This window comes from Rattus norvegicus, chromosome 5 (assembly GCF_021556685.1).
Source record: "Rattus norvegicus strain SHRSP/BbbUtx chromosome 5, alternate assembly SHRSP_T2T, whole genome shotgun sequence".
Lineage (NCBI taxonomy): Eukaryota > Metazoa > Chordata > Mammalia > Rodentia > Muridae > Rattus > Rattus norvegicus.
This window is the reverse complement of record NC_141538.1, coordinates 136,156,390-136,170,756: the sequence shown is the minus strand read 5'-3', so window position 1 is coordinate 136,170,756 and position 14,367 is coordinate 136,156,390. Positions and strand designations below refer to the sequence as shown.

Below are 14,367 nucleotides of genomic sequence, written 5' to 3'. Positions count from 1 at the left end.
AATGGCTCCACAATAAACTATCTCTTATTCCCTTATGGTGAAAACTGTGGGTTTTTTGTTTTTTTGTTTTTTTTTTTTTGTTTTTTTTTTTTGTTTTTTTGTTTTTTTGTTTTTTTTTTTTTTTGGTGTCAACAACAGAAATAATTAAATGTAAATAAAATAAAGTTGGGAGCCTGAAAGATGACTCAGTAAGCAAAAATGTACACAGCTGTCCATTTTGTCCAAACCTGACTACTGGAGTTCAATCCCTGGAGCCCACAGGTAGGAGCAGCGACCCCCACGCGTGTGTCACGGCACTCCACCATACATCCACACACGGACAAAGTAGTAAGTGTAATAAAACAGTAACACTCCATCCAAGCATTCACTTGCTCTAAAATACTTTTCTGTACAAAAATCAAGAACCCTGTCGTGGGGTCCAGCACGGTGGTCCATATCTCAGTCCTACCACTCAGGAAGCTGAGTCTGAGACTGATCTACACAGTGGGTTTCAGGGCAGCCAGGGCTGTGCAGAGGAACCCTGTCTCAAACGGGAAAGAAGGGAGGGAGGGAGGGAGGGAGAAGAGAGAGAGAGAGGAAGGAAGGAAGGAAGGAAGGAAGGAAGGAAGGAAGGAAGGAAATAGGGAGGGATGGAAGGGAAAGGAAAAGAAAAGGAGATGAGGACAACAGGCAGGAATCAGCAGGCTTCCCCATCCTTGCTCTGCTCCTCAGCTGCCATAGGTTAACGACATGGCACTCTCTATCTCGGGCCTGAGCCCCGCCCGATGTTCTGTACCGAGGACTGAACCCAGGGTACCATGCTTGCCTGGCAAGCCTGCCACACACCCACCCTTCCTCAGACATGAACTATATCAGGTCATACCTGACAGCTTTATCCAATCTCATTCCCCATCTCCAAATCCTAAACAGTTTTGTCAGAGACATAACTTGTTTGGGCCACGCTCAAGAGCACGGCTCCCTGCAGCCTGATGTGGAGAAGCAACAGCCCTGTACACTCCTCTGGATTCATACATGGAGGGTTTTTTTTGTTTTTGTTTTTGTTTTTTTGGTTCTTTTTTTCGGAGCTGGGGACCGAACCCAGGGCCTTGCGCTTCCTAGGCAAGCGCTCTACCAATACATGGAGTTTTTAAAAAATTACATTTAGGGGCTGGGGATTTAGCTCAGTGGTAAAGCGCTTACCTAGGAAGCGCAAGGCCCTGGGTTCGGTCCCCAGCTCCGAAAAAAAGAACCAAAAAAAAAAAAATTACATTTAGTGTGTTAGAGTGTGTGTGTGTGTGTGTGTGTGTGTGTGTGCACATAAGCACAAGCAACTTACCACAAACACACTGGACAAGCTGTGGGAGTTAGTTTTCTCCTTCCATCCTGTGAGTCCCAGTATTAATCTCAGGGGGTGTGGCTTAGCAGCAGGTGCCTTCACCTGCTGTGCCAGCGAGATGGCCACAATCTTGTTTTGTTTTTAGATTTATTTATTCATTTCCTTGGGTCATGGTTTCTCTGTGTAGCCCTGGCTGCACTGGAACTCAATCTATAGACTAGGTTGACCTCAAACTCAGAGGTCTGCCTCCCTCTGCCTCATGAGCGCTGGCATTAAAGGTGTGCGCCACCACAGCCAGTCTTAAAATTTACCTTCTTTTTATTTATGTGTAAGTGTATGAACCAAGTGAGTATTATGCACTATGTGCAAGCAAGAGCACACAGAGGCCAGAGGGCATAGGATCCCCTGAACCGGAGTTACTGTTAGCTGTGAGCAGCCCCATGTGGGTGCGGGGAACTGTACCTGGGTCCTCTGAAAGGGCAGTAAGTACTCTTACCCACAGAACCATCACTTCGGCCCCACACAAGCTTGCTTTTTGAGGCAGAGTCTTTCCCTGGGACTCGAGGCTCCAGAGATTGAGACTGAATGTTTAGTGAACTCCAAGGAAATCGGGCTGGATTCACCTTCCCAGCACCAGGATCATGGCTTTTTAGGTGTGTGCTGAGGGCTGAACAGAAAGCACTTTTACCAACGGAGCCACCACCTCACTTCACTGGTTTTTGCTGCTTGTTTGTTTTGGAGATAGATCTCAAGGATCCCAGGCTGGCCTTAAATTTACTATGTATCCACGGGCAAGCCTGGTCTTCTATTCTTGTATCTCTTCCCTCTAGAGGCTAATTACATATGTGTTCTCCCAAGCCTGCTTTACTCAGAGCTGGGCACATGAATCCAGGGCTTCATGCTTGCTTGGAGAACACTCCACCCACTCAGATACATGCCACGCCCCCGGATGACTTTTTTTTTTTCCATCTCCTATTTGGTACCATCCATCATCATCTCCACTGCCATTCACCACGTGCATTTCAGATGCCCGAGACTTCAGAGTTATTTGTGACTTCTTTAACACCTGGCATACAGAGTGTTAGGAAGACTTGTTTTCTACTTGCAAAACAGACCCAGAATCAATGGCTGTGTCAATCATTCTGGTCAAATTACCGTCATCTCTCATCTGTTTTTGCATGGTCTTTTTATTCTTACCGTTCTTTGTAGCACTGGAGGTTACGTCCAGTTCTACCACTGAGCTATGTCCCCAGTCCAATTTTTCTTTTCAGGGCTGTAGAGCAAACCTAGGGCCATGAAACAACCAGGCCAGCACTCTATCCTGAGCTACACCCTCGGCCTCCACTGCAGACTTTACTGCACGAGCCCCTTAGCTGCTCCTCCTGCTTCTGTTCTTATCCTTTCTCAGGAATTCACCACACAGAAGGTAGGATGAATCTGTTAAAATACAGACACACCACGTCAGCTGTTTACCCAGAAGCGTCACAACCCACCCTGAGTAAAAGCTAAAGCTCTTAAAGGCCTGCAGGACTCTGTGTGATCTGTGGGCATTTCTTCTCTGCTGTCCATCTCCTGCTTCATTCTGCACTTATGTCCGTCACTTCCTTGAGCTTTTGTCTCTTAGGTGGCACCACACCTGTATCATGTACAATTTGTTTTCTCCTTTATCGTAACTCTTCTCCTCCCTTTTTACTGATTATATGAGAAATTCCACAACAGGGAAGATTTGAACTTATTTGAACTGTATTCCCAGTACCTAGAAGAGTACTGGATATGTGGTAAAGAACTAAGTAAATATTTTTAATGACTAAGCGAGCAGAAGCAAGTCAGGGAGCGCTCCTGGAAACCACATGAACTCTCCTGGTGTTTGTCGGCGAGACTGCCAGCTTCACGTTTCTGTTTCTCAGATGCCATAGGGAGTTACTAAGCATGTACTACAAAATATTTAGAATTTTTTTTTAACTAAATGAACACAGCAGTGCTGGGTGTGGTGTGCACACACTCCTTTGATCCTACCACTGGGGAGGTAGAGGCAAGTGGATATTTGAGAGTTTGAGGCCAACCTGGTCTACACAGTGAGTTCCAGGACAGCCAGGGCTAAGTATCTTATAACAAAGCAGGCAAACAAACAAAACATATGAACAAAGCACAAACACAATCATCCATGCCACCTTTCCCACAAGCAAATGAGCAAAGGAGATGCCACGTATCTGCAGAAACAAGTTTGGCTCAGCAGTTAAGAGCACAATTGGCTGCTCTTCCAAATGATGGGGGTTCAGTTCCCAGCACTCACGTGGCAGCTCACAACATCTGTAACTCCAGATCCAGAGAATTCAGCACCTTCTGCTCTCCATAGGGACCTGACATGCATGTGGTGCATAGACAGACATGCGTGCAAAACACCCATACATATAAATGTAAAAAGACTAAAACTTGTAACTATGAAAGGATATGTGACATTTCAGACCACTTTATAAAATACCTACTTTTATTCATGTGTGTGTACGTGTGTCTGTGTGAGTGCACGTCACATTGTACAGGTGACTGCAGAAGCTAGAAGGTGGTGTTAAACCCCCTGGAGCTGGAGTCACAGGCAGCTGTGAACTACCCAAGAACAGCAATTTCTCGTAACAGCTGAGCCATCTTTCAGCCCTCATGACATTTTTAGCTCCCCCACCACCACCACTGGGGCCAGCTTTTCACAGAATTGAGTCTTACTACATAGCTATGAATGTATTTTAAATATGTACTATGGACCTATCTGCACAGGGTATTTTTATAGGTCCTGTCCAGTAAGCTAAGCTCCATTAGAGAACCTGGGACTCCACACAGCTTATAGAATAAGAAAGAAAAGAGATACAAACTTTCTAAGCCCTATAAATCAGAGTACATAGAAGACAGCAAAAACACCCACCTAACTAAACTGGGAATCATATTCTGAAACCAGATTATACATGGTCCAGAAATCTAAATAAATTGGAAACAGAAGCATTTAACTATTAGTTATTCCTGATGAAGTCAATTTGGGCATATCAAAATGAAGTCAAGAAAAACAGAAAGCCAGGCATAGTAGCTCACACCTTTAATCCCATTGCTAGGGAGATAGAATTATGGATCTTGGAGTTATAAATTAGTATGGTCTACACATAGTGAGTTCCAGGGCAGCCAAAGCCCCATAGTGAGACCCTGTGTCAAAACAACAAAAACAAAAACAAAAACAACAACAACAAAAAAAGAGGCAGGGAAACCAGCTAGAAAATATTAGTAGGGACCTAAGCATACAATAACATCCCGGAGGTTAAAGTGGGAAAAAATGTAAACGGAAAGACAGAGACACTAGCAAGATAGACTGGGGAATGAGAAAAAGTCAGAACCCCTTCCACATGCTTTTGTCTGAAGGGTCCCCAATCTGTCTGTTTCCTTTCTTCACACAGAATCTTGCTGTGTAATTCTAACTGGCCTGAATTCACTGTGTAGACCACGCTGCTCTGGAATTTTAGATAGACTAGCAAGGTGTTTTTCGTGAACAGTGAGATCTTCTTCCTTTGTAGTTTTGTGGTTGTGGTGGTGGTGTTTTTGGGGGGGGAGGGGTGGTACTAGGGGTTGAACCTAGGGCCTTCTGCCCTAGAGCTGTATCACAGCCCTCTCCTCATAGGTTGTTATTTGTGCTCACCATGGCTAGTCCTTTAGGGATCTCTGAACCGCAGAGGGTTCTATAATTGATATTCTTAGTAGTCTTCTTTACCATGGTCACGGTAGCCTCCCCAGGACTGCCCCATGCTGAAAGACACACATGCTTCTGCCGCCAGGGTTAACCTACCACAGGACGACTGGCAGCCTTGCATCCTACTCAAGGCAATTCAGGACAGAGGATACTTTGTACTAGGCCACACAAAAACAAGGGAAGGAAGAGACAACTGGCAGTGTCACAGCACACCACGAAACTAGAATCGGGGTCTAGCTGCTCCTTTTCATAAATAATGCATGAGTTAGGTCACTGAACCCATAGAGTTTCCTTTCACTTTAAGCTCAAAGATTATGTAAGTCTGACCAAGGCAGCGCAGAAGCCCATAGCAATCCATCCAAACAAACATCTCCCAAGTTAACTATCCCAAAAGACTGAACCCTCCATCCTCTTGTTCCCACCTCCCATGTGCTGGGATTGTGGTGTCAGCCACCTTGCCCAGCGACCTCTAAGTAGTGGGATTGGGGTGCAGGCTATGAAACTCGCAAAGAATAAGTAAAAAAAATACTATGTTAAAAAAGAAAGAACATGTACTTCTCAAAACAGAGATAGACAGAAAATCTCTGTAGATCTGGGAGCTAATTCTGAGCATAAGCACTTGGAAAAATTTAATGAACCAAACTTTCCATAAGTGTGTATCTTCTATTACATTATAATTCAGTGAAAAGCTTTGCATAATGTAATAATGGAAACCTAAGAAAAACCATGCCAAACCAGAATTCAAAGGAGAGATGTCACAGTGGGAAATGAAAGTGTCAACACTTAGTGGGCATTAAGCAATTTTTATAAGCAAGGCACTGTGGTAAATGACTATTTTATATCTCATTCTCTCAGTGTCCTAGGTAGGTCACCCTTTCATCAGCAACATTTGTCACATTTAATTACTCCCTCCTCCTTGAAGCTTCTTCTTTTCCATTCTAGACCAACAAGCTCTCCAGCTTTTTCCTGCCTCTCCACCCACTCTGCACCGTCCTCCCTACCTAAGGTAAAATACTCCAGGGCTCAGTTCCTCATAGCAAAAAACTATTAATATCTCCACTTAACACACAAAACCACAGAGGCACAAATAGACTCAAACCTAGGCAGGCAGATGCCAAAAGTCATGCTCTTCCTCACAATTCCTTCCGTCAAGACATTCTATATTCTTTTTCTCTGTTGAAATAGGGTCTCACTATGTAGTCCTGGCTGGCCTGGAACTCACTGTGTAGACCAGGCCTGCCTCCTCCAGTGCTGGGACTGGCCTGAGAGTCTACACTGAAGTCTCTCCAGTAACAGAGACAGGAACATACCCAGGGCAAGTGGGACCTTCTTTCTTAAGGTATTAAAGACAATTACCAGGTACCCACTCAACAGGAAACCAACACTCTTGCAAATTCCATTAAACAAGTTTCCTTCCTAAGTTTCTTCATTTTTACACTTGGGTACTCATTGCTTGATGGGAAATGCGAAAATATTCTAGAGCAAAGACTGTCAAGCTTAAATGCCTAAGAAACTTTTTTAGGGTGGGGTGGAGAGCATTGAGACAGGGTCTCTCTGGGTAGCCCAGGTTATCCTGAAACTCTTGGACTCATAGAGATCCATCTCAGTGCCTCTGCCACCCAAATACTGGGACTAAAGGGGCTTAGAAATTTTTTTTAATTTTGTGATATTAAAAGATGGCGTGTGTTACTGCACACATGTGTTACTGCACACATGTGATACTGCACATATGTGTTACTGCACACATGTGTTACTGCACATGTGTGGAATCAAAGGACAACTTGTGTGAGTTGGTTCTCTTTAAGAGAGCTTTTAGGGGGCGGGGTGGGGATAAAAAAAAGAGCGAGCTTTTTGGTTCTTTTTTTTTTTTTTTTTTTTTTTCGGAGCTGGGGACCGAACCCAGGGCCTTGCACTTCCTAGGTAAGCGCTCTACCACTGAGCTAAATCCCCAGCCCCCAAAGAGCGAGCTTTTAATAATACAGTAAGATTTCTCAGCAAGTAAAGGGACTTGCCACCAAGCCTTAATGACCGTGGTTCGATCTCTAGAACCAATGTGGAAAGAACTGACTCCCACGAGTTGTACACATAGAAAGGGAGAGAGAGCTCTTCCTAGTCTTAGCTCCAATATGACCAAAAAAAGGAGAAACAACGGTTGTGCCAAAAAGGGCCACAGCCACGTGCAACCAATTTGCTGCACAAACTGCGCCCGGTGCGTGCCCAAGGATAAGGCCATTAAGAAGTTTGTCATTCGGAACATTGTAGAAGCCGCTGCAGTCAGGGACATATCTGAAGCAGGCGTCTTTGACACTTATGTGCTTCCCAAGCTCTATGTCAAGCTGCACTACTGCGTGAGCTGTGCCATTCATAGCAAGGTCGTCAGGAATCGATCTTGTGAGGCCCGGAAGGACCGAACACCCCCACCACGATTCAGACCTGCTGGCGCTGCACCACGACCTCCACCAAAGCCCATGTAAAGAGGTGATTTCATGAAGGCAGAACGAAAAATACCATGGAAAAATAAAACTGAAGTTATACGTTAAAAGAGAAAGAAAGAAAGAAAGAAAGGAAGGAAGAAAGAAAGAAAGAAAGAAAGAAGGAAGAAAAAGAAAGAAAGAAAGAAAGAAAGAAAGAAAGAAAGAAAGGAAGGAAGGAAGAAAGAAAGAAAGAAAGGAAAAAAGAAAGAAAGAAAGGGCAAGCAAGAAAGCGAGAAGGGGGGATTGATTTTTCAGTATTCCTCCAAACATGGGAAGAAGTGACTCCACAAAGTTGTCCCTGAGCCATGATGGTACAGACACAGACAGACAGCCAGATACAATAAGTAAAAAATAAAAAAAAAAATCTGATCTACAGAGTGAGTGCCAGGACTATACAGAGAAACCCTGCCTAAAAACACAAACAAACAAACAACAAAAACAGAGAAAAGGGATAGAAGCAGACAGACAGACCGACGGACAAGGCTGATGAGATGGCTTAGTGGTTAATGATGCTTACCACCATGCCTAAGCACCTGAGTTGAAGTCCTCAAGCCCACATAGTCTAAGGAGGGAACCAACCCCTGAAAGTTGTCCTCTGAATTCCACCTGAAGTTGCAGTCCACATGTAGCCACACACACACAGAGAGACACACAGATAAGAATGTTGGAAAAGGGGGCTGGAGATTTAGCTCAGTGGTAGAGCGCTTACCTAGGAAGCGCAAGGCCCTGGGTTCGGTCCCCAGCTCCGAAAAAAAAAAAAAGAAAAAAGAATGTTGGAAAAGAAAAATACAGATGTGGGTCCTGGTGTGGTGGCATGGGACAGCATACGAAAGAAGCTGAAGCAGAGGAAATTCTAGTTCAAGACCAGCTGAGGCTATACAGCAAGACCTTGTCTCAACAAAACACAGAACATAAGCGGGACCTATCCAGACTCAGGAATGTTTCCAAGAAGAAATCAAGCATTTTCTGCAGCTACTAACTTAGTATCTGAATTTGGGAAGCTTTTTTTTTTTTTTTTTTTTTTTTTGAGCTGGGGACCGAACCCAGGGCTTTGCGCTTCCTAGGTAAGCGCTCTACCACTGAGCTAAATCCCCAGCCCCTTGGGAAGCTTTTAAGAGATGCTTTGGTCCTCCAAGGTGACCACGTCACAATGCCCCACCCACCTGTATCACTGACTACAATAAGAAGGATCAGGAAACCAGAGCAGGTGATTCCAGATCACTACAGCAGACACTTCCCAGTGTCTGTGAATCTGTTGCCAGCAAAGGGCTTACAGTCAAGCCATGCCACCCCTTCACCTGGAAGGGAGAAGAAATCCAGAGAAGAATCAATTTTACACTGCAACACTTGTGTTCTCTCAGACACTCACCAAATATCATGAGGGAATATTAGAACGCAGGTGCCAAGGCTGTTATCCCAAGGCAACAAACAAACTCACTGCCACTTTCATGTATGTGTAATTGCACATGCATTTTTACTCTAAACAAGAGAAAGTAGATCACAGATGCAGAAACAAAGGAAGGAGCTACTTCAGCACACTTATGGAAGTCATACCTCTGTAAGTGCATGCAACTGTCCTTGATGTACACACACACCCATGAACCTGAAAGACAAAACAGATTTTCTTTCAAACAAAATGAACAGAGGTCCATATGGAAAAAACAGTTGAGTTAGCCAGGGACAGGAAACAAGGCAATACTTGTGAAGCCCTGTAAACCATCTCCATCTTGAATACGATGCTAGACTGAGCCAGGCAGTGGTAGCTCACACCTTTAACCCCAGCACTGGGGAGCCAGAGACAGGTCCATCTCTGAGTTGAAGGCCAGCGTGGGCTACACAGAGAAACCCTGTCTTGAAAAACCAAACATACATACATAATACATACATACATACATACATACATACATACATACATACATACATTTAAAAAGATGCTAGACTGAGGCCAGCAAGATGGCTCAGCATGTAAAGGCACTTGCCACCAAGCTCAGTGGCCTAAATTCAACCCCTGGGATCCACATGATGTTAGGAGAGAACTAATTCCTGCAGGGTATCCATGCTGGCTAGTCTTATGTCAACTTGATACAAGCTAGACTTATCTGAAAGGTGGGGTCCTTAATTGAGAAAGTGTCCCCATAAGATGTAGGGCACTTTCTTAATTAGTGATTAGTAATTAGTGATTGGGAAAGGCCAGGCCCATTGTGGGTGGTGCCATTCCCAGGTTGGGTTCTCTAAGAAAGCAGGCTGAGCAAGTCATGGAGAGCAATGCAGTAAGCAGCATCCCTTCATGGTCTCTGTATCAGGTCCTGCCTCCAGGTTCCTGTTCTGGCTTCCATCAATGATGGACTACAATGCAGAAGTGTAAGCCAAATAAAATAAACCCTTTCCTCCCCAGCTTGCTTTTTTTTTTTTTTTTTTTTGTCTCGGAGCTGGGGACCGAACCCAGGGCCTTGCGCTTCCTAGGCAAGCGCTCTACCACTGAGCTAAATCCCCAGCCCTCCCCAGCTTGCTTTTTGATCATGGTGTTTCATCACAACAATAGAAACCCTGACTAAGACAGTATCCTCTGACCTCCGTGTACCATGCATAGCAAGTGTTCTCTCTCTCTCTCTCTCTCTCTCTCTCTCTCTCTCTCTCTCTCTCTCCATCCATCCATCCATCTCATAAATGTAATTCTGAAAGTTTTAAAGAATCCTAACTGATACATAAATGTCTGGCTGAGGCGTTCCTAGAGGAAAGGGCAATGGTGCAGTGGTGAAGAGGGAGGTAACAAGTCTTTAAAACAGCGGGGGAGCGAGGGAGCGAGGGGGGGGGAGCTGAGCACTCACCTAGAAGCACCTTCCCAGAATTTACGAACTAAGATAAGGAAAATAACAAAATAGGAACCCTTTGCTTGAGATTGCCTTGGCAAGTTTTTCTCCCCGTGTAGCCTTGGCTGTCCTGGAACTCCCTCTATACACCAGGCTGGCCTCAGACTCAGAGACGCACCTGCCTCTGCTGTAATTAAAGGTGTGCACCGTGACACCCGGCTTCCTTGGCAATTCCAAGGCTGGTGCTGTAGCTCAGTGGTAGAGCAATGGCCCAGCAAAGACAAGGTCCTGGCTTCAAATTCCTAGCACAAATTCACAAATAAACAAACACATTGATCCTTTCCAGAGTAATTAAAAGAAAGCTAGTATGGTATAAAGGCAAATAATTAGAGGGATGCTGGGGACATATAGTTTGAGACTAGGTCTCACTATAAAACTCAGGTTTGCCCTGGAACTCAGCCAGTCACGAAGGCATCCTACCTCAGTTTCCCTGGTGCTGGGATTACAGGTGGGAGGCCCTGACTCTGTCATTCATTTCATTCATTTCTGAAACTGGCAGCTTTCTTCATGATAGAAAATTCAGAGTTTTATGGATCTCTGCCTTTCTAGTACCTTGCATGGTGTCTGCCATCCATTAGTCCAGGATTTATTGAGTAGCATGAATGGTTTTTATGACCTAGGGATTTATTAATAGTTTAGGTGCCCTCTTTGAGATGACACGGATGTACTTTTAGTGGTTTAAATAATAACAGCCTTCAGATTGTATATTTGAACACTTAGTTACCAGGGTGTGGTACTATCTGAGAAAGATTAGAAGGTGTGGCCTTGTTGGAAGAAGAGTGTCATAAGAAGTGGGCTTTGAGGTTTCAAAAGCCCATGCCAGGCCCAGCTGCACTCTCTCAACTGTCTCCGTCTCTGTCTCTGTCTCTCTGCCTACAGATCAGGATATAACTAGATGATAATGGACTAAATAAGCCCCTGAAACTGTAAGCAAGCCCCCAATTAAAGGCCTTTTCCTGTAAGAGCTGCCTTGGTTATGTTATCTCTTTACAGTAATAGGACTCTGACTGAGACAGGTACTGAAGTCACCTTTCCAGGATCAGCTAAAACTTCATCTTCTCTGTAAAGGATCCCATGACAAACCTACGTTATTATCATAATAGCTCGTCCTTTTCCTTTCCGCGGTGCTGCCAGCACGTTCCTCCTCCTTTGAGTAACTGCTGGTCGGCATCAACTGAAATCATCTAAGTCTGAAATCAGATCCCAACTGACTCCATCACATACTCAAGACCTCTGATTTTACATTTCCTTCTTTACTCATTACTTACTTATCATCATCACCACCATCACCATCATCATTACTGTGTGTGTTTTCACACCCAAAACAGGAGCGTTACCATTGCCTAATTTCTATAGTCACTTGTAAAGAGGAAATGATCACACACACACACACACACACACACACACACACACACACACACACACACACACACACAGAGCAAGTAAACAAGCATTTAAAAACATTAAAAGTGGGGCTGGCTGGAGAGATGGCTTTGTGCTTAAGAGTACTGGCTGCTTTTCCAGAGGACCCAGGGCTCAAATTCCAGCACCCATATGTCAGCTCACACCTGCCTGTGATTCCAGTTCCAGGGGATCCAACCCCCTCACGCAGATGTATATGCAAGCAAAACACCAATGCACATAAGATAAAAATTGAAAAAAAAATTTTTTTTTTTGGTTCTTTTTTTCGGAGCTGGGGACCGAACCCAGGGCCTTGCGCTTCCTAGGTAAGCGCTGTACCACTGAGCTAAATCCCCAGCCCCTGAAAAAATTTTTTAAAAAGCCATTTAAGAATAAAGAAAAAGAAGTACAGGCCTCGAGCTTGGCAGATGACTTAACAGGCACAACACCTGCTTTGACACCTGATGGCCTGAGTCCCACCATGGGAAGCCACACAAAGGTAAGGAGAACCAACTGTACAAAGTTGTCTTCTGGCTTCCATACACAGAACTAATACTACCAATAAATATCTCTTTAAGAGAGTACAGATCCTAGCTCATTGCTCCCACGGACAGGGTGGAACACACAATGTGCCCCGAATAAGCACTTACTAAGTGAGAGGAAGTAATAATCACCAAATTAGTAAACATGTTTTATAAGAGCATTTTACACCACGATCTATTAAGACCTTGTCTCAAAAGGCATAAAGAGAAAGAAAGGAGCAACATTTTCAGGCTGGTACTAGGCTGGGAAGCCAAGATTATTTGATTTATTTAATTAGTATTTATAAAGAATACTAATAATCTACCATTCACAGAGCACATTCATAGGCACAGACATCATATGACAATTTTCTGCTTTCTTTCCCAACCCCCTTGGCATCACTGTATCACAGTTAGGAGCTTTGCTTTTCTTCCCGACCTTTCCTGTTTCACTCCTTGCACAGATGACCACCACTGAAACATTAAAATTCATGTCACAGGGCTGAGAACGTCGTTTGATTGGTAGAGCACTTGCCTAGCATACACAAACTATATGTGGTGGTGTATGCTTATAATACCAGCCTCCAAAAGGTAAAGGCAGGAAGATCTGAGTTCAAGGTCATCCAACTCTAAGACCAGCCTGTTCTACGCACAAGTTCATTTCCACATTAAAATTTGAGAAGCAAACTAAATATGGCAGTATGTACTAGCTTGTACTTTGGCTAAGGCAGCAAGACTGTTAAGTCTGAGGTCAGTGTGGATTACACAGTGAAACCCAGTTTCAAAAAAGGAGGCACTTAAATAAAATCACACTCTTCCTGATTCATTCTGAGCCTTTCTTCCTCCCTTTCTCTTTGTTTTAGTTTTTTGTTTTGTGTTTGTTGTTTCGCGAAAAGGTCTCCTGGGCTTGAATTTACAATGTATCTGAGGATGACCTAGAGCTCACGTTCCTCCTGTGCCAATGCATCTAGCTTCTGAATGTTGCCTCCCACCTCAATCATGTCAGCCAGCATTTAATCGAGTCAAGACGGAAGTGTGTTCTTTTCTTCCCTCCGTCCCTTTTTCTTTCTTTCTTTCTTTTTTTCTCAAGACAGGGTTTCTCCGTGCAGCCCTGGCTGTCCTGGAACTCACTCTGTAGACCAGGCTGGACTTGAACTCAGAGATCTGCCTGCCTCTGCCTCCTGAGTGCTGGAAATGAAGGAATGCACCATCACTCCAGGCCTTGGGAGTCTATTTTTAGGCAAGTGCTTAAAAGTTAGTGATGGCTCAACTTTGATATTTTCAGTTTTATATTACATACTGACTCATATCAAGAAGAGAATTGGGGGGGGTGGGGATTTAGCTCAGTGGTAGAGCGCTTGCCTAGCAAGCTCAAGGCCCTGGGTTCGGTCCCCAGCTCCGAAAAAAAAAGAAAAGAAAAGAAAAAAAAAAGAGAATTAGAATCTTGTGGCATTTTTATTTACTTATTTTTTGGGCTGTGTGTGTGTGTGTGTGTGTGTGTGTACAGGTACACTATTCTACGTGTGCACAGAGATCAGAGGTCAACATCAAGTCTCCTCCAATTGCTCTCTACCTTAATTCTTTTAAAAGACTTCATAGTGGAGCTGGAGAGATGGCTCAGAGGTTAAGACCAATAACTGCTCTTCCAGAGGTTCTGAGTTCAGTTCCCAGAACCACAATTATCTGTAAGTCCAGTTATAAGGAATCCACTGCCCTTTTCTGACCTCTATGGACACTGCATACATGTGGTACATTTACATAAAAGCAGGCAAAACACTCAAACACATAAAATAACATGCATACACACATGCTAGGAAAATGCATAAACATATAAAAAATAAAATAAATTTAATTAATTAAATAAAGGATGAACAAAGCCAGCCCCTCTCCTTACTGAGCTCCTGGTTATTGAAAGCTCTACCAGCCCTGATTACAGATCAAACTCCTCAACACATTCCTCAGTACTGAGAGCAGGGCATGGCAGCACATGCCCACAGCCTTGGCCTGTGGGAGGGGGACTCAGAAGACAAGAGTTCTAAGGGATTCTCAGATCCATTGAAAG

The 14,367-nt window shown here is 44.1% G+C and overlaps 1 protein-coding gene, 1 long non-coding RNA gene and 1 pseudogene across 4 annotated transcripts in view; 2 read left to right on the top strand and 1 right to left on the bottom strand.

Annotated features, from left to right (window-relative positions):
• LOC148005993 (uncharacterized) overlaps positions 1-14,367 on the top strand; it is a 1,435,680-nt gene that overhangs the window by 745,675 nt on the left and 675,638 nt on the right. The window lies entirely within an intron of this gene.
• Positions 1-14,367, bottom strand: part of Tesk2 (testis associated actin remodelling kinase 2) — an 86,132-nt gene that overhangs the window by 23,957 nt on the left and 47,808 nt on the right. Inside the window, 1 exon segment of one of the 2 annotated variants that reach the window (NM_133396.2) lies at positions 9,068-9,116. The exons of the other annotated variant lie outside the window; for it this stretch is intronic. Coding sequence (NP_596887.1) covers positions 9,068-9,116 — 49 coding nt within the window. 2 annotated transcript variants of the gene reach the window in all.
• Positions 6,709-7,521, top strand: Rps26l4 (ribosomal protein S26 like 4; annotated as a pseudogene). The gene has a single exon (XR_015621070.1). The product of XR_015621070.1 is annotated as a ribosomal protein S26 like 4, transcript variant X2 (transcript).